At 42.3% G+C, this 23,050-nt stretch overlaps 1 protein-coding gene across 2 annotated transcripts in view; it reads right to left on the bottom strand.

Annotated features, from left to right (window-relative positions):
* RAB37 (RAB37, member RAS oncogene family) overlaps window positions 1–23,050 on the bottom strand; it is a 103,170-nt gene that overhangs the window by 40,862 nt on the left and 39,258 nt on the right. For both annotated transcript variants that reach the window (XM_060688717.2, XM_060688718.2), the window contains exon 2: window positions 6,818–6,928. In XM_060688717.2, the coding sequence (XP_060544700.1) occupies window positions 6,818–6,928 (111 nt within the window). The remainder of the gene's footprint in view (window positions 1–6,817; window positions 6,929–23,050) is intronic.

Below are 23,050 nucleotides of genomic sequence, written 5' to 3'. Positions count from 1 at the left end.
AATTTCTGGAATCTCCACACATACACCCCCCCCCCAAAAAAAAAAACCCACAGCAAAGAAGCAACACGTAATCTGTTCTAAACAAGCCCAGTACTCAGAATATCAACCTATTTTCCTCTGGTGTTAATTTTGAAATGCCTGCTTCCATATGGCTCTGCTAGGGATTTTGGTTAATATTAGTGTTCGTTAATTAGGAATAGTATAACAGAATAACAGAGTTGGAAGAGAGACCTTTGAGATCTTCTAGTCCAACTCTCTGCATTCTGAAGTTGTCAGAATGCTTCTGCGCATGCGCAGAAGAGCGCACGCGTGGCCCCGTTGCTAACCGGTAGTAAAGGTAAGTAGAACCCATCCCTGGTTCCCAACCTTTGTGCAGGGGTGGGTTCTACTTACCTTTACTACCGGTTTGCAATGGGGCCACGCGTGCGCTCTTCTGCATGCGCAGAAGCATTCTGATGACATCGGGGTCAGTGGGCGGAGCTTCCTGCCGGTTTTACTTACCTGTTCTATAGAACCGGTGCGAACCGGGGGCAACCCACCACTGCCTTTGTGGCTTGGTGGCCCAGAGGGAGGAGGGGGGAGGAAATTGGGCCCTGCTTGACTTGCGTGTGCAAGTCAAGTTGAGCTGCGTGTGCATGTGCTCGTGCAGCCTTGTTACGAATAGGCCACGACCCAGTAGTGGGCCACAACCTGGGGATTGGGGACCCCTGCCCTATACCATTTCAGACAAATGGTTGTCCAATCTCTTCTTAAAAACTTCCAGTGTTGGAGCACCCACAATGTCTGGAGGCAAGCCATTCCATTGATTAATTGTTCTCACTGTCAGGAAATTTATCCTTATTCCTAGGTTGCTTCTCTCCTTGATTAGTTTGCATCCATTGTTTCTTGCTCTGCCTTCAGGTGCTATGGAGAGTAACTTGATTCCCTTTTCTTTGTGGAAACCCCTCAGATATTGGAACACTGCTATCATGTCACTCCTAGTCCTTCTTTTCACTAGACTAGACACACCTGATTCCAGCAACTGTTCTTCATATGTTTTAGCCCTCAGCCCCCTAATCATCTTTGTTGCTCTTCTCTGCACTCTTTATAGAATTTCATATCGTGGTGACCAAAACTAGCCTTTCCTAAGCTGATAACTTCTATATGGATTTAGAGAAAACCCTCTGTCACCACAGCCACTATATGTAATGGCTATGCTGGATGAACAGGACAACATATTAATACAATCCCTGCAGAATTGTTAAGGCTTGTACCATCCCAGCTTTGTGCCAGAAAACTTGGAAAATGAACACATGCCCACAGGATTGGAAATGAACAGTGTTCTGAAATAATAGAAAATACTTGTAGCTCAGGTTTTAGATTTTGGCAGTGGTTTGCTCTCCGAGCTTGTTTCCATTTAGTTCCTGAACATTTCATTAGCACATGAATATATAAGAAACCAGACCATTTGAACAACCAATCAGCAAGAGAACCAATCAGCTGCTCTGAGTTTAATTATAGCGCCAAACAAACAACCAATCACACAACCAACTGACCACACTGGCACACAAGACATATATAAGCTAAAGAGGAATAGGACAAGAAAATCCCTCTGATGATATTACCTGGTCTGGCAACAAAACAAGCTCAGAGAGCAAACCACTGACAAAATGATCACTGTTCATCCCATGGCCAAAAAAGGCCGAGTCAAAATATTGCTCTAATTACTGTATCATTGCCCTCATTATTCACACTAGCAAGATTGTCCTTGAGATTGTACAACAACATCTGGTGCTATCCATTGAAAGGGAATTGCCAGATGTTCAAACTGCCTTGATGAAGGGGCATTGCACTTGGGATTATATTGCACATTTGCTTTTAAAATAACAAAAGAACATCTACATCTGCTTTTATCGATTGTGTTGATTGCGAGAAGTTAACCTGGGGGTATCAACGAATTTGGTCAAATTGGTGCAGTTACTATACATAAATCAGGGAGCCACTGTGCGAACACCATATGGAGTTGCTGATTGGTTCAAGATAGAGAAAGGAAGTGCAAGTGAAGATAAGAAGTGTGGAAAGGAATGCAGCAACTGAAAGAAGCAGTTTAAGACTGGAGAATGTGAAAAGAGCTGGCCCAGAAAATTGGACACGATTGAATGGACTCCTCATCAGCAAATTGGAGATCATATACCTTATTTTCCCAAAGAGATATGGTTTAAATCAGTGGCCCCCAACCTTTTGGGCACCAGGGACTGTTATGTGGAGAAAAGTTTTTTACAGACCAGAAGGGACATGGCTTTGTGGGCTGCCTGTAGCCTGCAGCTCATGGATGGTGCTTTGCTTGTTTGTGCAGCCTGGTTTCTGTCATGCCGCGGCCCAGTGCCAGTCAATGGACTGGGGGTTGGGGACTCCTGGTGTAAATTACCCATGAACTCTCCCTTCCCCCATTCCTTAACAAAAATAATTATTTCAGTCTTGGGTTCTGCACTCTTCAACATTTTTCTTAATAATTTGATGGAGGGAGTGGAGAAATTTGCAGACAAAATAAAATTGGGCAGGACAGCTAATAAACCATCTTAAATTAGAGACATGGAACGGAAATAACGAAATTTAATACATTCACATGCAAAGTTCTTCATGTAAGAAACAGAAATTGCATGTATGAGAATAACTTGTGGATACCAGGCACGGTAATGGTAGTAATGGAAAAGATCTTGAAATAATAATAATTGGTTGCAAAGTGAATATGGCAGTGCAATGTAGTTGCAAAAGAAAATGCAATTTTAGGTTGCATCAATAGAAATATAGTCTCCAAATCATAGGAAACAATGCAGCAGAGTCAATATATTCTGTAATGGCAAGATTCCACTTGCATCAAATTTTAAGAAGGATTTAAACATACTGAAACAAATTTGTTAAGAGTGAGAGGTAACAGCAACTAGAAAGATCCAGGGATTAAAAACTCTTAAAAATTCTACAAAGAGAGATGGAAGTAACTGGGATTGTGTAGAAGTGACAGCAGAGGGAGGGGAGACCTCTGGACCTTGAAGAGATGTCATACAAGTCTATATACATACTCTGGTATAGTATATATGCACACATTCAGATTTGTTTTTTCATAATTCCAAAATGTAGAAAAAAATATGGGACCAAGCTATCAAGAAGGCACACTTCAGTTGAATGACAGGGGCAAAAAGCAATGAAATCAGCTATTGAAAGAAGTGGTGGACTGCCCTTCATGGGAAGAGTTAGGTGGAGACTAGACACCAGTAGTGGATTGCTCCCGATTCTGTCCGGTTCTATAGAGCCAGTAGTAAAACTGATGGGAGTCTCTGCCCACCCGCCATAACGTCATCGTGGGTGATCTGTGCATGCGCAGAAGGTCATGCGCATGCACAGAAGCACACGCGAGCAAAGCGAACCGGTAGTAAAGGTAAGTGGAACCCACCCCTGCTAGATACCCATCTGTCTGAAATGCTTATATTTGGATTCCTGCATCGAGAAGAAGAAAGTTGGATCTAATGCCTGAAGTTGCCCCTTCTGTGATAACTCCTTGATGACATTTGCATGTTAATCCAAATGGTTTTCTTTTGGTTTAGAAACTTTTATGTTTTCTGGAGGCAACGCCAGATCTTGACAAAATTTCGTATCACTTTTGTCTATAGAGCAGCCTGGCAGGACTTGTGTGGTCTTTGTGAGAAGATTTGCAGTTTTTGTTTGTTTGTTCGTATTTCGTATTTCTTAATTTTTTTTATTTTTTATTTTTAAATTTGATTTATATGCCGCCCTTCTCCGGAGACTCAGGGCGGCTTACAATGTGTTAAGCAATAGCCTTCATACTTTTGTATATTTATACAAAGTCAGCTTATTGCCCCCACAACTGAGTCCTCATTTAACCTACCTTAGAAAGGATGGAAGGCTGAGTCAACTTTGAGCCTTGGAGAGATTCGAACCTGCAGTAATTGCAGGCAGCTGGTCTTAATAACAGGGTGCTTTAGACCACTGTACTACCAAGGCTCCAATTTTTGGACCAATTTTTACAAGTAAGGAAAGGTTGTTTCCCTTCCAGTTGACAATTGACAACTGTGTATGTCAATTATTTATCTGCTTCACCTATTCCACAATTTTGACTGTATTTTTTTTTTAAAAAAAGAATCAACATTTCCTTTTTGTAATAATCTCACAACTAACAATTTTGCCAGTCTTAGAAAGAGAAAAAAATGCTTAACTAAAATTGCCTTGTAACTGCCACTAGGGGGAGATGTTGCACTTTAAAGCTCCTCCTTAGAATCAATGTTGTGTTTTCTATATATACACAGGGTACTGCAGTACAGAGTGTACCAATTGTGATCCTGTGCTCACAGTTTGTACGTTTAGATATTTACAGTGGTACTGCCCTCCTATGAGATATCATCAGCAGGTTTAGGAAAACATCGAGGGTACAGAAATGCAAAAATACTTAGATGGGAAAGGGACCTAAATCAATCTAGATCAGGGGTGTCAAACTTGCGGCCTGCGGGCCGGATGCGTCATGTGCTGGCTCCGCCCCTCCCGCCCGGAGTAGCGAAGGGGGAAAAAGTCCTGATATGTCACGTGATGATGCAAGTTTGACATCCCTGGTCTAGATTTCGCCTATCCCAAATATGCCACTATGTTTGTGGTAAAATATAGCCAATTTTGACTGCTTTCAAAATGCAGGGTTACACTTGATAAGGACTTGGACAGGAGGCCACCAGGAAATCTATGCTTCTTTGGGAAGTTGAAAACAAAAATATGATAGTGGCATATCAGTTCTGTAGTGATACCAAATAATAACATTGACACACATTGACGCAGTGCCGGGAGTTAGAGATTTCCACACGTCTTCATGCTGCCAAGATTGAGAAACACTGCAAAACAGTTCTCCTTTCTGTATGAAAATAGGTATCCAGTGATAGGTTGCTACTGGTTCGCCCCAGATCAAGCAAACTGGTAGCAGCTGCGGCGTCAGGCTCCGCCCACCCACTCAACCGCTTCTGTGTATGCACAGAAGCATCACATGCACGCACGCACACCCACGAGTGAACCGGTAGTGATGCATTTTGAAACCTGCCCCTGTAGGTACCCCTTCCTCTTTTTCTCTCCTCCAACCTCGTCTCTTATTATATGAGCTGAGGCTGATTTGGGAATAGATTCGCTAAGAGTTTCATTTTTGTTCTAAGTTGCATCTTCCAAAGGGTCAGCCTCTCAGTCTGGAAATCGCATCAATCCAATAAGATCACTGCCCAGTCTGACAGGCAACTTCATCAGCTTCCCAAGGCACTTAAGAGGACTTCTCTGGTAAAACAGGACACGGCATTCTATTACATTGTAATAAAAGTGAGAAGAAAGTAAAAAAAATTAAAAGGAAAAGAAGGAAACTAGCAGAGGGAGCACAGAGGGTTTCCTTGAAGAGGGTGATTGATGGGAACAAAGAAAATAATACTTTTATCTGCTATACTCATCTATTTGGTTGACTGAGAATCAGCTTTCTTAATTTGAGACATTTTACTAGGATGTAATGAAAGACCAGGCTATTGTTACTTTAGGTTTAAAAAATGAAAAATATTGCAAGGCAAAATTGCAACCTACAACCTATTCTTTTCCTTGTCTTATGTTAATTCCTTAGAAAATAAAAACAGTTCAGAGTAAATTACAGAGATAAAACCATCCTGGCAAGGCCTAAGATTACAATTTGTCTCCTGATAAATGAGTCTTTCATGACCATCCATACCCATCACATTCCCTGGAAGACATGTAATATAGGTAATATACGTAGTCTTCAACTTACAAACATTCATTTAGTGATCATTCAAAGTTACAACAGAACTGGAAAAAGCGACTTATGAGCCGCAGTGGCACAGTGGTTAGAGTGCAGTACTGCAGGCTACTTCAGCTGCCTGCCGACTGCCTGCAATTTGGCAGTCCAAATCCCACCAGCTCAAGGTTGACTCAGCCTTCCATCCTTCCGAGGTGGGTAAAATGAGGACCCGAATTGTTGGAGGCAATATGCTGACTCTGTAAACCGCTTAGGGAGAGCTGTTAAGCACTGTGAAGCGGTATATAAGTCTAAGTGCTCTTGCTCTTGCTATTTTTCACACTTATGACCTGATTACATGGTCACGTGATCAGAATTTGGACGCTTGGCAACAGGTTCACATTTATGACGCTTGCAAGTGTCCTGGGATCATGTGATCACTTTTTGCAACCTTCGTGCAAGCAAAGTCAATGAGCAAGTCAGATTCACTTAACAATCATGTTACTAACTTAACAACTGCAGTGATTCGCTTAACAACCGTCATAAGAAAAGTCATAAAATGGGGGCAAAATTCACTTAACAAATGTTTCACTTAGCAACATGAATGTTGGGCTCAATTGTGATTGTAAATCGAGGATTACCTATACACTTGCCTACATTAATTACATCCTAAAGCCAGTTTGGTGTAGGGTTTAAGGCACCAGGCTAGAAAATTAGTAGTTCTCTCTCAGTCCTAGGAAGCAGACAAAGGCAAACCACTTCTGAACATCTTGTCAAATCAATTACAGGGACTTGTCCAGGTAGTCACCAGGAGTCAAGACTGGAAGGAACTCAACCCCCAGCCAAAAAGAACCCCTAGCCATCCCTACTGCGGAGATACCCTAAATTCCAACATAACACATTTATCACATTACCACATTATTTGTCATACTAGTTTTTCCTCTAGATCTGTCTGCTTGGCCGTATTTACTATGACTGTCTGCTGAGTTCTTGTATCAGAAGCCAAACACCAAGACTTCCAGAGTCAACCAACAGATGCAGCATCCGAGTGGTCCTTACGGTAAATCCAATGCCGACAGTCGCAGAGAAAGAGCCGGGGATGAATTTGCCCTGGTCAAACTGGACCAACAGTGACGTCTTCCCCACTCCACTGTCTCCCACCAGGATGGTCTGCAGAAAATAAGACAGAAAACCAGATTAGCATTTGGGGAGGAATAATGAGCCAAATGAAAACTGGCGATGTTCCACCTGCTATATTATGCCCACTAGCCAAATCATCTCTGTTTCAGCAGGGAAACACAGACATGGATTTGAAACAGAATAACTAAGTTGGAAGAGACCTTGGAGGTCTTCTAGTCCAACCCTCTGCTCAGGCAGGAAACCTTATACCATTTCAGACAAATGATTGTCCAATCTCTTCTTTAAAAACCTCCAGTGTGGGAGCATCCACAACTTCTTAAGACAATTTGTTCCACTGATTAATTGTTCTAACTGTCAGGAAATTTCTCCTTATTTCTAGGTTGAGTCTGTCTTTGATTAGTTTCCATCTATTGCTTCCTGTTCTGCCTTCTGGTGGTTTGGAGAATAGATCAACCCCCTCTTCTATGTGGCAGCCTCTTAGATATTAGAAATGAATCAGTAGTGCATTTCAATTTAGTTTGCTACCTGTTTGCTTGTGTGTGTGTGTGTGCGTGCGTGCACGCGCAACACTTCTGTGCATGCGCAGGTAGAGGTAGGCAGAGCCTCCTGGTGCCGCCGCTATCTGTTCACTCGATCCGGGGCGAACTGGTAGCAACCCACCACTGAAATGAATGATAGAGCAACTTAGGTTTCATTAGATACTGAATTAAAAATCATGCTCACATTTTTCAAGAATCAGTTTGTCTTCATTGCTCAGTAGCTCCTGAACCTAAAGACAGGGGTGTCCAACCTTGGCAACCTTTAAGACTTGTGGACTTCAACTCCCAGAATTCCTCAGCCAGCCATGCTGGGATCTCCCTCCTATCTTGAAAGTTTTCAACTAAAATCTTTTAGTCAAGGACAGATTAAAACCAATGGATGCCCAAAGCACAGGCCCACAAGAGTGCCCCTTAGCCTTTCCGTTATTTCACTGAATCAGCATCAATAAATGCTGAAGATAAAATAAGAGATTAAAAATTAAAGCTTTCTTCCAAGCTATTCCCTAGACTGGATCCTGTAAGTATATTAAATATAAACTTTAAAAAATAATACTAAATATAGTAACCAAAATAAGAAATGTATTTATTTATACCTAGGGCATAGGGGGAAAAATTCCAATTTTTCAACACTTTTGAATGTCTGCTGAAATTACATTGTTATATAAGGGGTGGGGGAATGCAAATATGAAAATATACTGAAAACTAAAGTTGAGTGGGGCAGTGAAAGAGCTAAGGCAGGGGTATCAAACTGGCAGCCCATGGGCCAGATGCATCAGGCACAGGCCACGCCCACCCCAGCTCCGCAAATGGGAAAAACATCACGAAACGTCACGTGATGGCCATGTGACACTACAAGTTTGACACCCGTGAGCTAAGAGCATGATAACTAGGGGGGAAAAACTTTGGTGCTTCCCTTTCCTTGGTGAACTGATCCTGGGTTTAATTTGTCTAATGGTTAATCCAGGTCTGCTTCTGCTGATCCATTCAGAATTAGCCAGCTCTACATACATTATATTCAGAATCAAGGTAAGAGGTCCAATGTCAGAAAAAAGAGAGTCTGGAGCTAGAATGCTACAACTACTTTAGATGTTTTGTCTTGTTTTGTTTTGTTTTAAAGACCAACAGTTGTTATGGGGATAATAAATTGCATCCTTTGTATCCTCAAAATGGTCCGTAATAGAACATATAAGCAAAATCACACATTAATATGGCTATAGTGTGCTTTAGAGTTTCAGTGGTTGATTAATTATGTTTTATTTGCTTTTTGAGTAAAACTAGAATATATAGGAGCCTGAGTGGCGCAGCAGACTAATGCTACTGTTAAAGGTAGTATTTAGCTTCCAGCTGTCTGCAATTACTGCGAGTTCAATTCTCACCAGGCTCAAGGTTGACTCAGCCTTCCATCCTTTCTAAGGTAGGTAAAATGAGGACCCGGTTTGTGGGGGCAATAAGCTGACTTTGTATAAAATATACAAAAGTATGAAGGCTATTGCTTAATGCCTTGTAAGCTGCCCTGAGTCTCCGGAGAAGGGCGACATATAAATAAAAATAATAATAATAGTAATAATCAATAATTTATACTTTGGTAATATTTTCGTTGCAAACAATCAACATGATGCTACAGAGCTGCAGTTTGTTTTTTTTAGTTCACCTGAAAATGTTATCAGGTCAGGTGGCAGAAAGTGATTTGGTTAAAAAAAAAAAAAAAAGTGCTGGAGACCTTGAAAGTTAGCAAAGCGAATCGTTTTGGTTGACCCTAATAAAGATAATAACCAACAATAAATCTACTTTACTCAGCCACAGACCAATGGAGTATAAATTATTGAAATATGTATCCATCTTTAAAGCAAGAAGGGGCTGTTTGGCAGTAACGGTTCGAATTCCAGCAACTGAAAAGTTTACAGTGAATTAATTATGAATGTAGACTATGTTGGAAAATTATTATGGGTTATTCTCAGTTGGTTTGTACCCAGCAGCCTCCTAGTCAGTCCCTTTATCCAGATCAGAGCAAGCACACACATCGCTCGGTTCAGCCAACAAAAATATGTTTATTTATTAAACATCCATATATATGTTGTTTTTTTTAAAAAAAACTGGCAAAAAAGGATAAAAGGCAGGCAAAAACAGAGAGAGAGAGAAAAGGGAGAGAAACCTGAACAATGGGCAAGAATTTATGTTAGATGTTTATATCAAAAGGCGCAGAATTTTCCAGAGGCACTGGAAACAATGGGATGATTAATTAGTAGAGAAAATCTCAAAGGGAGGATTCTTTGATTAGTCCAGCTTTAATCTTTTTATGCATACGCAGCAACAGAGATGGAAAGTAGGACACCAAGTTTATTCTGCACGTTAAAGGGAATATTTTGATGGATGGGGATGATGCATTCAGCACATTAGTGACGGTTCTCAATGTTTGTGTGTGTGGGACGGGGGGAGGTTATCATAGATTTTTGCCAACTCATAAAAGCATATGCCTTTTAATAAAATGTGCTAGTTGAGTGTAAGTCCACCAATCGATTTCTCTGTTTAGGTCTGTGTCCAACTGTTGTTTTGATTTCAATTTTCCTTGTTGTTCAATTAAGTCTTTGTATCTAATTACTTTTTTAAGTTCTGTTAAATTTGGATGTCTTACTGCTTCTAGTGGTGAAAGCCAGATAGGTATTTTAGGCTGTTTTTTAATTTTTAACCAATTTTTTTTTTATTAATTTTTATATGCCGCCCTTCTCCGGAGACTCAGGGCGGCTTACAATGCGTTAAGCAATAGCCTTCATACTTTTGTATATTTTATACAAAGTCAGCTTATTGCCCCCACAAACTGGGTCCTCATTTTACCCACCTTAGAAAGGATGAAAGGCTGAGTCGACCTTGAGCCTGGTGAGAATTGAACTCGCAGTAATTGCAGGCAGTTGGATGTTAAATGCTGCCTTAGTAGGAGGCATTAGCCTCCTACGCCACTCAGGCTCAATTTGCAATAACGCATTTGTTATTGTGTGTCTTTTAAAATAAATATGTGTTTTATGTCTTTCGTCCCAGAGGAAAGTGTTAAGTTGGATGAATGAGGACACAGCAAGTCAGTCAGAAGTCACTTGGGGTGGATATTAGCATACGTAGTCCCGCAGGTGACCAGGGCGTGTCCGCACCCTAGTTGACCTGTGCAGTTCAGTCGGAGAGGTGGCGTTGAGCGGGTCGGAGGGACTCCCTGTTTCTCCCTGCTCTGCCAATGGAACCTTCGGGACTTCATTGTGGGCGGTGACTTCTTCGGCGATGGGGCAGCAATGGATCTCAGGGCCGACAGCTAAATCCTCCGCTTGAATCGGGCTTGAGTTAGCCCTGGAGTTCTGTTGGTAGTTAGGGAGCGGTTTGTCAAAGATGTCTTCTGTGTCGGTGGCTAATCGCTTCCGTAACTGATCGATGTGCCAGCACCAAATCCTCCCATCTCCCATGTCTACCCTATAAGACTTGGGCCCGGTTACCTCCGTAATTGTCCTGGTTTCCCAGAGGGGCCCATTCCGTAATTTGTGTATACCGGAGTCCCTATAGTGAACTCTCTAAGATTCCTGTCAGTCCCCCTGAGGGGAATAGCTGGGGTGTAGCCTCTCCAGGACTCCTCGGAGCTTTCTCCCCATTAGAAGTTCCACTCACGAAGGCCTGTGGCGGTACATGATGTGGCGTGTTGGGCCGTTAAGAATCTGTCTATTCTTTCTTGCCAGTCCCTGGGGCCTAGACGTGAGATGACTTCCTTAGCCATTCTCACAAATCTCTCCGCCAATCCATTGCTAGCCGGATGAAACAGGGCGGAGAGTACGTGCCTGATCCCCAACTCTGCCAAGTACCCCTCAAACTGCGTGGCCGTGAACTGGGGCCCGTTGTCTGAGACTAAGGTGTCCGGTAGGCCATGGGTGGCGAACAACTGCCTTAGCTCCCTAATGACTGCGTCAGTGGTAGTGGCTTTCATAAATCTGATCTCCAGCCACTTTGAAAAGGCGTCCACGACGACCATAAATACCTGCCCATGGCATGGGCCAGCAAAATCAATATGGATCCTGGACCAGGGACCCTGAGGCCGCTCCCATTCCCTTACCGGTGCTGTGGTGGTGGGGGGGGTCTGGCCTAGACTCTTGGCAAGGCTGGCACTTCCCCACCTACTCAGTGATGTTTTTATCCATTTGGGGCCACCAAACATAGCTCCTGGCTAACCCCTTCATCCTCACAATCCCGGGATGCCCCTCATGCAACAGATTCAAAACTTTTTCCCTTAAGCACAAGGGAACAATGACCCGATTGCCCCACAATAGACAACCCCCTTGCATTGTCAGCTCGCCTCCTTTGTTAGCGAAGTGTTTGAATTCCCTGCCCTCAGTCTTTTCCGGCCACCTCCTCGTGACCCAACTTGTGACTTTCCTAAGTACGTGGTCTTTGGTTGAAGCCCTTGCCACCTCTGCTGAAGTGATGGGTCCCAAATTCAAGACGTCAATCAGCAGGACTGGCGTTCTGGGTGTGGGGTCTTCTATCCTGTCCGGTAATGGGCAACAGCTCAGGGCATCAGCGTTGCCCATGCTCACCCCTGGTCGATGTACCAGGCGATAGGAGTATGCTGCCAGGAAGATGGCCCAGCGTGTCATCCTGGGAGACAGGGCTGCCGGGGTGGGTCGGTCCCCTGCTATGAGACCCAGAAGGGGGCGATGGTCCATGATGAGGTCGAACTCTCTGCCGAACATGTACTCGTGGAACTTCTTGACTCCGGAGACAGCTGCAAGGGCCTCCTTGTCAAGTTGATTGTAGTTCTGTTCAGCGCTTGAAAGAGTCCGGGAGTAGTAGGCGATGGACCGTTTGGTAGTCTATGGCTCAGGATGGCCCCCACACCGAATGGGGACGCATCACAGACTAGGACAAGAGGAAACATAGAGTTGTACTGGATTAGAAAACTCTCGGCCGAAAGGAGTTTCTTTACGGCAGCAAACGCGGTAGCCTCAGCCTTCCCCCAAACCATGTGGACTTCTTGGCCAACAGTCTGTGCAGGGGCTCCGCTACTGTTGCCTTGTCTTTTAGGAAAATCGCGTAGAAGTTCAACAGTCCCAGGAACGCTTGTAGTTCCGCCTTGTCTTTGGGGGTGGGGGCCTCTTGGATCTCCCTAATTTTGCTCTCTGTGGGGTGTATGCTGGTTCCGTCTACCCAATACCCCAAGAATTCCACAGAAGGGACCGCAATCATACACTTGTTGCATTTGACCCTGAGTCCTGCACTCCTGAACTTCCCTAGAACTTGTCTAAGCCTCCCCGCTAGCTGTCATTCATCCTCTGCGGTGACGAGCACATCATCAAAATACGGAACCACCCTGGGAATCCCCTGTAACATTTGCTCCATGGTGCTCTGGAACAGTCCGGGAGCTATGCTGACTCCGAATTGGAGTCTGGTACACTTGAAGGCATCTCTGTGCGTAACTATAGTCTGTGCCTCTGCGGTAGCGCCATCTACAGGCAACTGCTGATATGCCTGCGCAAGTTCTAGTTTTGCGAATATCTTGCCGGGCCCTAGGGAATGCAGCAGATGGTGTACGATCGGGACCGGGTAAGCGCTCTGTTGGAGAGTCTTATTGATCGTACATTTGTAATCAGCGCAGATGCGCACAGACCCATCAGGCTTAATGGGGGTCACTATTGGGGTCTCCCACCGGGCATGATCGATTAGCACTAGCACCCCTTGCTTAATTAATTTGTCCAGTTCGACATCAATCTTCGGCTTTAGGGCGAATGGCACCCGCCTGGGCTTCAACCTGATGGGGGCAATATTGGGGTTGAGGTTGAACGAGATAGGAGTCCCCACATACTTGCCAAGCTGCTCGTTGAATACATCCTGGAACTCCTGCATCAGGTTGTCTTTCAGGGTGCTTCGTACGTTGCGGACTCCGGTGAATCCCATGCCCAGGGCCCTGAACCAGTCCATGCCCAGGAGCCTTGGGAGCTTTCTGCTGACCATGGTGAGGGGAAGCTTCTCCCGGAATTCCCCGTACTCCACCTGGAACTCGCCGATTCCTTCCACGTGGATGCGGTTCCCCTGGTAATCGCGCAGTCCGAGCCGCTGGTGTTGTAGGTGCTGTTTCTGGATGCTGGGGACGGCCTTCTTTAGCTTGTCCCAGGACATGATGGTTATTGGGGATCCGGTGTCGATCTCCATTACGCACTCATGCCCTTCGATTTCAACCGTAGTGTAGGTCTTCTCTCCGGGGGATGTGCAGGTCCGGTCGATTCAAATGGTGCAGGCTTCGAGGTCCTCAGATTTCGCACCATTCCTGTGGCCACCCTTCTGATTGGTCTTCTTCCGCTGCACCATCTCTGATTGGCTAGTGTTGCTCGGCGGCTTGTAATTGGGATTCTGCTTGGATCTGCAAACTCTAGCGATGTCACCCTTCCAATCACATTGCCGGCAAATGGCGTCCCGGAACTTGCAGGTTTGGCACGGATGGGGTCCCCCACAGCTCGCACAGGCGTCTCGGTGATCTCGCCGGTCCTGCTGGTCCTGTTCGGTTTGGCAGACCTCCTTATCCGACTCCTCCTCGCTCTCTGTGTATACGGTTTCCTGATGAACTGGGGCTGACCTCTGTGCCATTCTAACCTGTGTCATCCCCTATAGTCTCTCGGCTGCCTTGGTGGAGGATTCTTGAGCCCTTGCCTCGTCTAGTGCGATGTTCAATGTTAGATTCATCTTTGCGATCAACCTTCTCTGCAAACGAATATCTCTCAGTCCGCAGATTAGTTGCTCTAGGAGCATCTCATCTAGATCTCGGTACTTGCACTGGTTTGCAGCCTTGCGCAGGGCAGCAACGTACTCGCTGATTGATAATCCCTCCTGCTGCATTTGTTGCCGGAACTCGTACCGCTGGACGTATTTCGATGGCATCGGGGCGTAGTGGTCCTTCAGCAGCGTCTGAAGCGTTTTCCACGAAATGGTGTGGACCGAGTTCGGTTCCGACAGGGCTTCAGCCATGTCGAACACCTTGGGTCCACAATGTCTCAGGAACAGGGCCTTCTTTCACACGTCTGGCAGCCCCTGTAGGTCGCTGGCCACCAGGAAGCATTTGAAGTGGGACATGTAGGATCCCCACTTCTCTTCCGTTGGGTTTGTTTGTTTATTGTTTATTATATTTGTATACAGCTCTTCTCCCGAAGGACTCGGGGCGGTGAACAGCCAGCAGATAAAATACAGACAATACAAAAATTAAAACAATATTAAAAACCAATTAAATTAATTTGGCCCTCAGTTAAAACACCCCCATATTAAAACCCATAATTTAGCAATTTAAAATTAAAGCAATTTAAAAAGTATTGGTTGTCGACAATAGAAGCAATTACCCACCCAAATATATTATCAAAACAAAAAATACTACGATATAGAGAAATATTAGATACACAGGGCAAATTAAAAACTAGGGAAGAATTAAAAGAACAAGGAATAGCAATAGACTGGTGGCCCTACTCACAAATAAAAATAAGATACAGGAAGGATCAGGAGGAGGGGGGAATAGATTTGAAACAAAACAGGTTGGATAAATTATAGAATCTAAAGAATCTAAATTAGAATCTAAAGAAGGGAAATTAATTTCGAAAATCTACAAATATTTACTTGAATATGATTTGGCAGAAGAATTAGTGAAAGGGCAGATGATAGCATGGGCGAGAAACATTGGGCACAGTCTACAGCTAGAAGACTGGGAAAGAGTCTGGGAAATTAATTACAGCATGACAAAATCGGTGGCCTACAAAGAAAATCATTATAAGATGTGGTATCGATGGCATCTGGCCCCCGCAAGACTTGCGAAAATGTACCCAAATGTAGATTCAATCTGTTGGAAGTGCAGAAAAATACAGGGAACTTTCTACCATGCTTGGTGGCTTTGCCCGGTCATTAAGAAATATTGGAATAAGGTAAAGATATGGATAAGAGAAATTATAGATTGTGAAATTGAATTAGAACCTGAGATTTTCCTATTGGGCATGATCAAAAAGAACATCCGAAATGACATAAAATACCTAATACTTCATATAATTACGGCGGCAAGATTAGCATTAGCACAATTCTGGAAAAGCGATCGATTGCCAACAGATCAGGGATTAATACAAAAAATATATACATGCGCAGAGATGGATAGACTAACTTTAGAGTTACAGGATAAGGAGGACTCTAAATATTATGAAACATGGAATAGATGGTACCAATGGATAAACCAAAGGAAAGGAAATGGGTAGAGATGAAATTTAGAAGAAATCAATATAACAAAAAAAAAAAAAAAACAGCACTGTCAGAGGTATAGAATATGGAATACTTTATTGTATGTTTGTATATATGTACATATAATACAAATAATATATTTATATAGAGTAATGGAAATTAGCTAATAGGTGACGTTTATGTACTGTATATGTAAATTTGTTTCTCAATTGTGAGAAACTTGTATGTTTTTAAATGTTTTTCTTTTAAACAATAAAGTTCAATTTAAAAAAAATAAAAATAAAAATAAAAATAAATCAAACAAAGGACTAGTTAACCAGGAAAAATAAATAAAAAAAAAAATAAAATAAAAAGTATGGTCAGGTCAGCCCGGCTTGATGAAACAAAAACGTCTTTACGGCACGGCGGAAAATGCGCAGATCTGGGATCCGCCGTATCTCCGGGGGCAACTCGTTCCAGAGGGTAGGTGCCCCCACAGAGAAGGCTCTCCCCCTGGGGGCTGCCAGCCAACATTGTTTGGCCAACGGCACCCTGAGGAGCCCCTCTCTGTGGGAGCGTACTGGTCGGTGGGAGGCTACTGGTGCAGAAGGCGGTCTCATAAATAGTTGTTGAAAGGCGCTGGCGGTATGTAGGCAGACATCTTCGGTAGATTCTCCAGGTACTCCACTTGCTCACCTGGCTGGATTCGGGGTTGCAGTTCTCTTGTCAGCTTGTGGCTTCAGCTCTTTCCGTGGCTTCTGGCCTCAAAATCGCACCTTCATTGCCAATGTTAAGTTGGGTGAATGAGGACACAGCAAGCCAGGCAGTGAGTGACAACAGCTCTTTAATGCAGGGTGAGAATCCAGCAACTAACCTGGGGAAACAGCTCTCCTTATATACCCTGCATCTGTGGCAGTCAGCCAATCAGCTGAGGGCTATTAAGTTCAAACTTTCCCGCCAAAACTATATACATAACAGAAAGAATGCCAACCCACTTGTATTTCGTGTCCTTCAATTGTTAATATTCTATTATTTTTTTAATTCCATCCATTCTTTTACCCAGGATAACACAGCTGCTTGGTAGTAAATTTCCCATTCAGGGAGTGCTGTTCCACCTCTTTCTTTTGTATCTTGTAGTAGTTTAAGTTTAATTTGTGGACGCTTCCCCTGCCATATAAATTTGGATGTTATTTTATTCAGTGTTTCAAAAAAGTTTTTTTCTAATTTTATTGGTATGACCTGAAATAGAAATAAGAGTTTTGGTAAAATATTCATTTTAATGGTGGAAATTCTTCCCATTAGTGATATCTGTAGGCTTCTCCAATTATCTAAATCTTTCTTTATCTGTATTATTAATTTATTGTAATTGTTTTCTTTTATTGACGAGCTTCTTGCTAATAGCCAAATCCCTAGGTATTTTATTTTCTTAGTTGTTTGAATTTGTATAGTGTTCTCCAATTCTTTTTCTTGTTTCTTTGTGAGATTTTTTGTTATTAATTTCGATTTATTTTTATTTATTTTTAATCCTGCCACTTCTCCAAATTCCTCTATTTTTTTAAACAGTTTTGGTGCTGATTCTAGTGGTTCCTCTACTATAAACACAAGGTCATCAGTGAAGGCCTGAACGTTGTATTCTTCTCTCCTTATCCTTAACCATTTAATTTCTTGGTCTTCCCTAACCTTTTTTAAAAGGATCTCCAATGTTAAGATATACAATAGTGGAGAAAGTGGGCAGTTTGCCATAGTAGTCTCTTAGTTTGAAAGAGATGATACAATCACCAAGATCTTTCCTCCCTCCCTTCCTGCGTTTTTCCAGGAAGTTAAGGTGGTGGTGGAGAAATGCTTAAATGACAAGCCGGATTTCAATTAATTCATAAATCTTACTCCTTTAAGTTCTTACTCAGAATGGTCCTTTATATTCTTACAAATTTTTAGTCACTTCCTTGTTCTTTCTAGGAAGCAGGACAGATTCAGGCTGTGTTAAAGGCAGCTTTCCCAACTGGATCCTCCTGAGATTGGTTGGCTGCAGAGGTGGGTTTCAGCAGGCTCTGACCAGTTCTAGAGAACTGGTAGTGGAAATTTTGAGTAGTTCGGAGAACCAGTAGTAAAAATTCTGACTGGCCCCGCCCCCATCTATTTTCTGCCTCCCAAGTCCCAGCTGATCAGGAGGAATGGAGATTTTTATCCTTCCCCTGCCACGCCCACCAGACCATGCCCACCAAGCCACACCCACAGAACCGGTAGTAAAAAAATTTGAAACCCACCACTGGTTGGCTGGGATGACTCGAGATCTCGCTCAACTCTGTGGAGGAGATGAGGCTGGGAATGGCATCCTTAGCAATCTGTTCATATTCATAAGCCCTTTTAAAAAGGAATGAAGTGATAGGAAAGTTGCACACAATCTTTCTAGATATGGTGGCCTTTCATGCTTCTTGGAGCATCTTAGGCATCAGTGTTGACATCCTTCAGCTATCAGACTTTATCTTGCAATGTTCATGTCTGAGATAGTGTGATTGACAAAGCTCCTAATTGTGCCATCTCTTTTCTATTCCATTTGGCAGGTCTTTGTCCTGGTCTGAATATGACCAAGATGGTAGATGACTCTCTGTGGGCTACCTGCTTATCCCTTGAACTCATGGCATCACCCAATGCAGTTTTCTCTAGGTGGCTTCTGTTACACCTTGTATTAAAATGCTGCTGCAAAACTTAGTCTTTATCTTCTTCCTGATAAAGAGCACCAGGACTTACCTCAGAACATTTTTTTAAATTTCTTAATTTTGTATTTATTCTATAAACTTTGTCAAATTCTCTCTCTGTATCCTCTTCATCCCATTCCTTAAAAATGATGAAGCTTTAATTACCTTTTCCTTAATGGCTTCATCCGAATCCTCTGTAATCAATCTGAATCTCAAGCAATTGTCTCTCCTTGTCTCTCAACTCCAATAATGCCAGTTTTTCTAAATCTCTTTCCCTCTCTCCGTTTGTAATTTCTGTCTTATTTTCCAGATTTTCCACTTTGTCATCTTGTCCAGTGACTTGTTTTACAGAGTTTTCCATCTTCCTTTTTGTTGTTGCTGTTAGTTGCGAAGTCATGTCCGACCCATTGCGACCCCATGGACAACGTTCCTCCAGGTCTTCCTATCCTCTATCATTCTCTGGAGTCCATTTAAGTTCATGCCGACTGCTTCAGTGACTTCATCCAGCCACCTCATTCTCTGCAGTCCCATTCTTCTTTTGCCCTCAATCTTTCCCAGCATGAGGCTCTTCTCCAGTGAGTCCTTCCTTCTCATTAGGTGGCAAAAGTATTTGAGTTTCATCTTCAGGATCTGGCCTTCTAAAGAGCAGTCAGGGTTGATCTCATCTAGGACTGACTGGTTTGATTGCCCTGCAGTCCAAGGGACTCGCAGGAGTCTTCTCCGGCACCATAGTTAACTTCTTCTTTTATCTCTTCTTTTAACTTTAATAGACTTTCATCTGTTCTGTCTTCAAAAGCTATCAATTGAGTGTTAAGTGACAACCTTTTACCTCATTCCTGAAACATTTTCTGAAACAACTCTGGTGTAATTTCTCTTTCTTCATGTTGTTCTAACAATCCTCTTCTCTCTTCTGCTGTTTTTGTGGCTTCCCTGGTAGCTACCATTTTAATACTGTAATCCAGTGGTTCCCAAAGTGGGCAGTGGGATGCCTTAGGGGGGCGGTAAGAGGCAAGGTGGGCAGCAGTGGGGTGCTAGAGGCAAAAGGGGCGGCAGGGGGCACTAAGTGGCAAGGACGGTGGCCCCCACCCTTTGGCCTGTGCCTCGCAGCAGTTACCTCCTTGCAAGCAAACAGCAAGAAAAAACAACTCCTTTCAGCTTCAGCATAGGCTAATTAGCCTGTTGATTAGATCGGCCTCCCGACTCTCAGCTGATTTGCTTTCAGCTGTTTTGCGCAGGACTCTGCTGCTTGCTGCAAAGAGCTAAATTGCTGGAGCAGATTTTTTTTTTCCTTATGCAAATCAAGCTGAAAACAAAACTGAAAGTAAAGCAGGCTGTTGGCTGTTTGTTATTACATTGGAAAATTAGGCATAGGCAGATTTCTTTTCTTTTTCCTCACCAAAAAAGGTAGTGCAAACAATGGGCAATTTAGGGTAAAAGAGGAGAGTTCAAGATTTTAAAACACAAAAGAAAAAAAGCTCTATTTAACTAGGGAATTGTAATAGTTGAGATACTATTAATTGTATATTTCTGAAAGCAGAAATGGTTAAGTTGTGGTTCGGAGGAATATATGGGGGAAATTATTTGGTTTATTATTATTGGTAAATATAATTAATTGATTTGTAAGAAATTGGATTGCATGGAAATAATTGGAATATTCGTATTCATATTGATTAATATACAAAAAAAATAGTTATATAACTAATTGATTTATATTAAAATTTTGAATTTGTATTAAACAACTGTAATATTACATAATTAACCAATGTGAGGATGGATATAAAAAATAGATGACAATGGGAAGGGGTATAATATAGAATAGAAGGGAAAAATTGAATTTGATTAAGATTAGAGATGAGGATGAAGGGTAATATTGGTTTTTTACAAAAATAGATGAGGAATAAATATGGCAAAAAGGAAATATGGAAATTGTAAATTTAATTGAAATGACTAAACACTGTTTAAATTTATGAACCGGCCAAATACTCTGTTCAAAGAAAATACATTGTATGTTTGTATGTGTGTTTCTAATTATTGCTATTTATTCATATATGTTCTCTTTTATTCTTTAAAGTTTAACAATTCATTCTTTATCTTTATATCTTTATATTTGTTTGGGGTTGCCTTTCTTCCATTTCATCTTTTTTATTGTACAGCAATCTTTCTCCTCAAATCTACCACCTCTCTCTTTTCTTTTCTTTTCCTTTCTTTTCTTTTCTTTTCTTTTCTTTTCTTCTTACTTTCTCTTCCCCCTCTTCTTCTCCTCCCTACTTCCTCTTCCTTTCTCCTTCTCCTCCTCTCTTCCTCCCTCTCTTACCCTCACTCCTACTCTAATTTCCCTTCCCTTCCTTCCTCCCTTCTCTTCCTTCCCTCTCTCTCCTTCCTTCTTCCATCTCTCTTCTCCTTCCTTCATCCCTCTCTATTGCTGTATTCATTTTCAATTTTATATTTTCCACTATGGAGTCCAGGCAACCCTGGTCTGTCTTTCATTTATCAATATATTTCTCAAAATTTCCCCTCATCTTTTTAATTATTAGCAGTATATTTCATCTTATTCCATTTTTTTCTATTGAACCCAGTATAATCATCTTTATCTTTTTTTTCAATTATTTCCTTTTCAATATTATCTTCTTGTTTCTCTTGCTTCTCATTCATCTTTTCTTTTTTTTTTTTGCAAGCTAACCAATTCTCTGCTTCTTTATTCCCTTAAATGCCTCTCTTACTTTTTGAAACATCTCCCTTAGTGTCTCATATTCATCCTCCCAATTCTCCATATTTTAAAAGGCTAGGATTTTAAGCTTATTCTTTTCATTTACATATGTGGGGGGGGGGGATGCCTTTCAAGGAGCCACAAGGGAGGCTGAGAGCAGAGTCATTCTGACAGTAACTTTTAAAATTGCTTGGAAGACCCATTTTTTCCCTAACAATAATGGTTTGTATACTTTGAAATCAAACATATACCTGGAAAAAGTACTTGCAAAACTTGGACAGAAGGAAAAGAAAGGCAGGAGTGGACATTATCAGTAGCTAGTTAGTTCATTGTTATCAATGACTCCCACTGATTCTAAACTCATTTTAAGACTGGGATTGATGACTACTGAAATTTAAGTATTCAACATTGGTCTCAGAAATCTTTGATTTGAACTATCAAATCTCTGATTTGAACTTTGATTTGAACAATAGCAAGAAAAATCGTAAAATGGGGCAAAACTCACTTAACCATAATATTTTCTAGATATTTTAAGTGTAGAGAATTCAAGTGTTGAGAATGACCCACTATTTCATCTCTTTTTCTGCACTAGGTACCACTATTTGATTTCTTTTCATTTTATTCAAATAACAACAGAAAACCCAATACAGTTCAGTATGAATTGGCTTTCCAGTCCTTCCTTGATGCACTTTTTCACATTGGTTATCTAGTTTAAATGCCAAAAAAAAAAATTCAATGATATATTTTTCAGACCTTTGGAGGATCACACTGTCAATTGTTCGTGCTGCGCAAGCAAAACTAACAGGTGTGAATTAAGTTTTAGCTAAAAAATGGAGCTTTAATTCCAGAAGTCCATTCTTTAAACTTGGACTTCTGGAATTAAAAGGCTCTGGATTAAATGGTACTCCAGACAAAAGATGGAGAAGAGTATCTTGCTTTTAGACATGATAGTAGCTGTCTAGAAAGGTGAGTTATGAGCTATTTTTACATCATCAGAAATTTAATTTATTACCTGTTAAAAATGCAAAGACAAGGAGTACAAGGAGCAAATAAAAGACCTTCATGTTGGGGTTGGTTCTGGACCAAATCTTACTTGTGGGACAGAAACCAGCTCTCAGCCCTCCTTGTGACTTCTTGAAAAGCATCCCCCCCCCCAAGCTCCACCACCTGAGGAGGCAGGGGAGGGCTGCAGGTTGATCCCAAGGGGGTCTGGGAATGGGTGTGAATTCATCCCACAGCCCTCTCCATCCCCTCCTCTGTGAAATTGCTTTCTCCCACTCGCTGGTGGTCAGCAAATTCAAAAGGAACCCCCAGCTGAGAATCACTGCTCTAGATTGGTTGATTCAGGGGATTTCTTTAGTGTTAACTAATAATGTTAGCTATTTTTGTTACAGGGATAGATTTGTATTGGAGCAGCCTGCAGGCCTCCCAAAGGCTCTGCGCATCTTGTTTTTGTGAAAAACGGGCCCATTTTTCACAAAAATGGGACATGCAGGGCAAGGCTTCAGGAGGCCAAAAATGGCTGTATTCCGTGTATTTTACTGTTACTATCTTCCTTAGTGGGTCGTGCAAACTGCTATTCCGAACAATGCTATTTATGGGGGGGGGGCAGTGGTGGGTTGCCCTGGTTCTCACCGGTTCTATAGAACCGGTAGTAAAACCGGCAGGAGGCCCTGCCCACCGACCCCAACATCACCAAAACGCTTCTGCGCATGTGCAGAAGAGCGTGTGCATGCACGAGGAAGTGAGAGTGCGCACGTGGCCCCGCTCAAACCGATAGTAAAGGTAAGTAGAACCCACCCCTGGGTGGGGGGCACTGAGGATGAGTTTGTAGTACCAAGGGGGCGGTGGACTGAAAAAGTTTGGGAACCACTGCTCTAATCCAAAATGAACGTGTATCACTTATAAGAGGGAAGCTGAAAAGTAGGTTTTCCTCTTTTTTTCTTGAACTGTAAATTGATTATATCTGATTTTTGCTAGGAAATGGTTATTGTCTAACTAGTTG

The sequence above is a fragment of the Pantherophis guttatus genome, chromosome 2 (assembly GCF_059756535.1).
Source record: "Pantherophis guttatus breed Tessera chromosome 2, ASM5975653v1, whole genome shotgun sequence".
Lineage (NCBI taxonomy): Eukaryota > Metazoa > Chordata > Lepidosauria > Squamata > Colubridae > Pantherophis > Pantherophis guttatus.
Note: the sequence above shows the minus strand (reverse complement) of the source record. Positions and strands in the feature narration are given on the sequence as shown.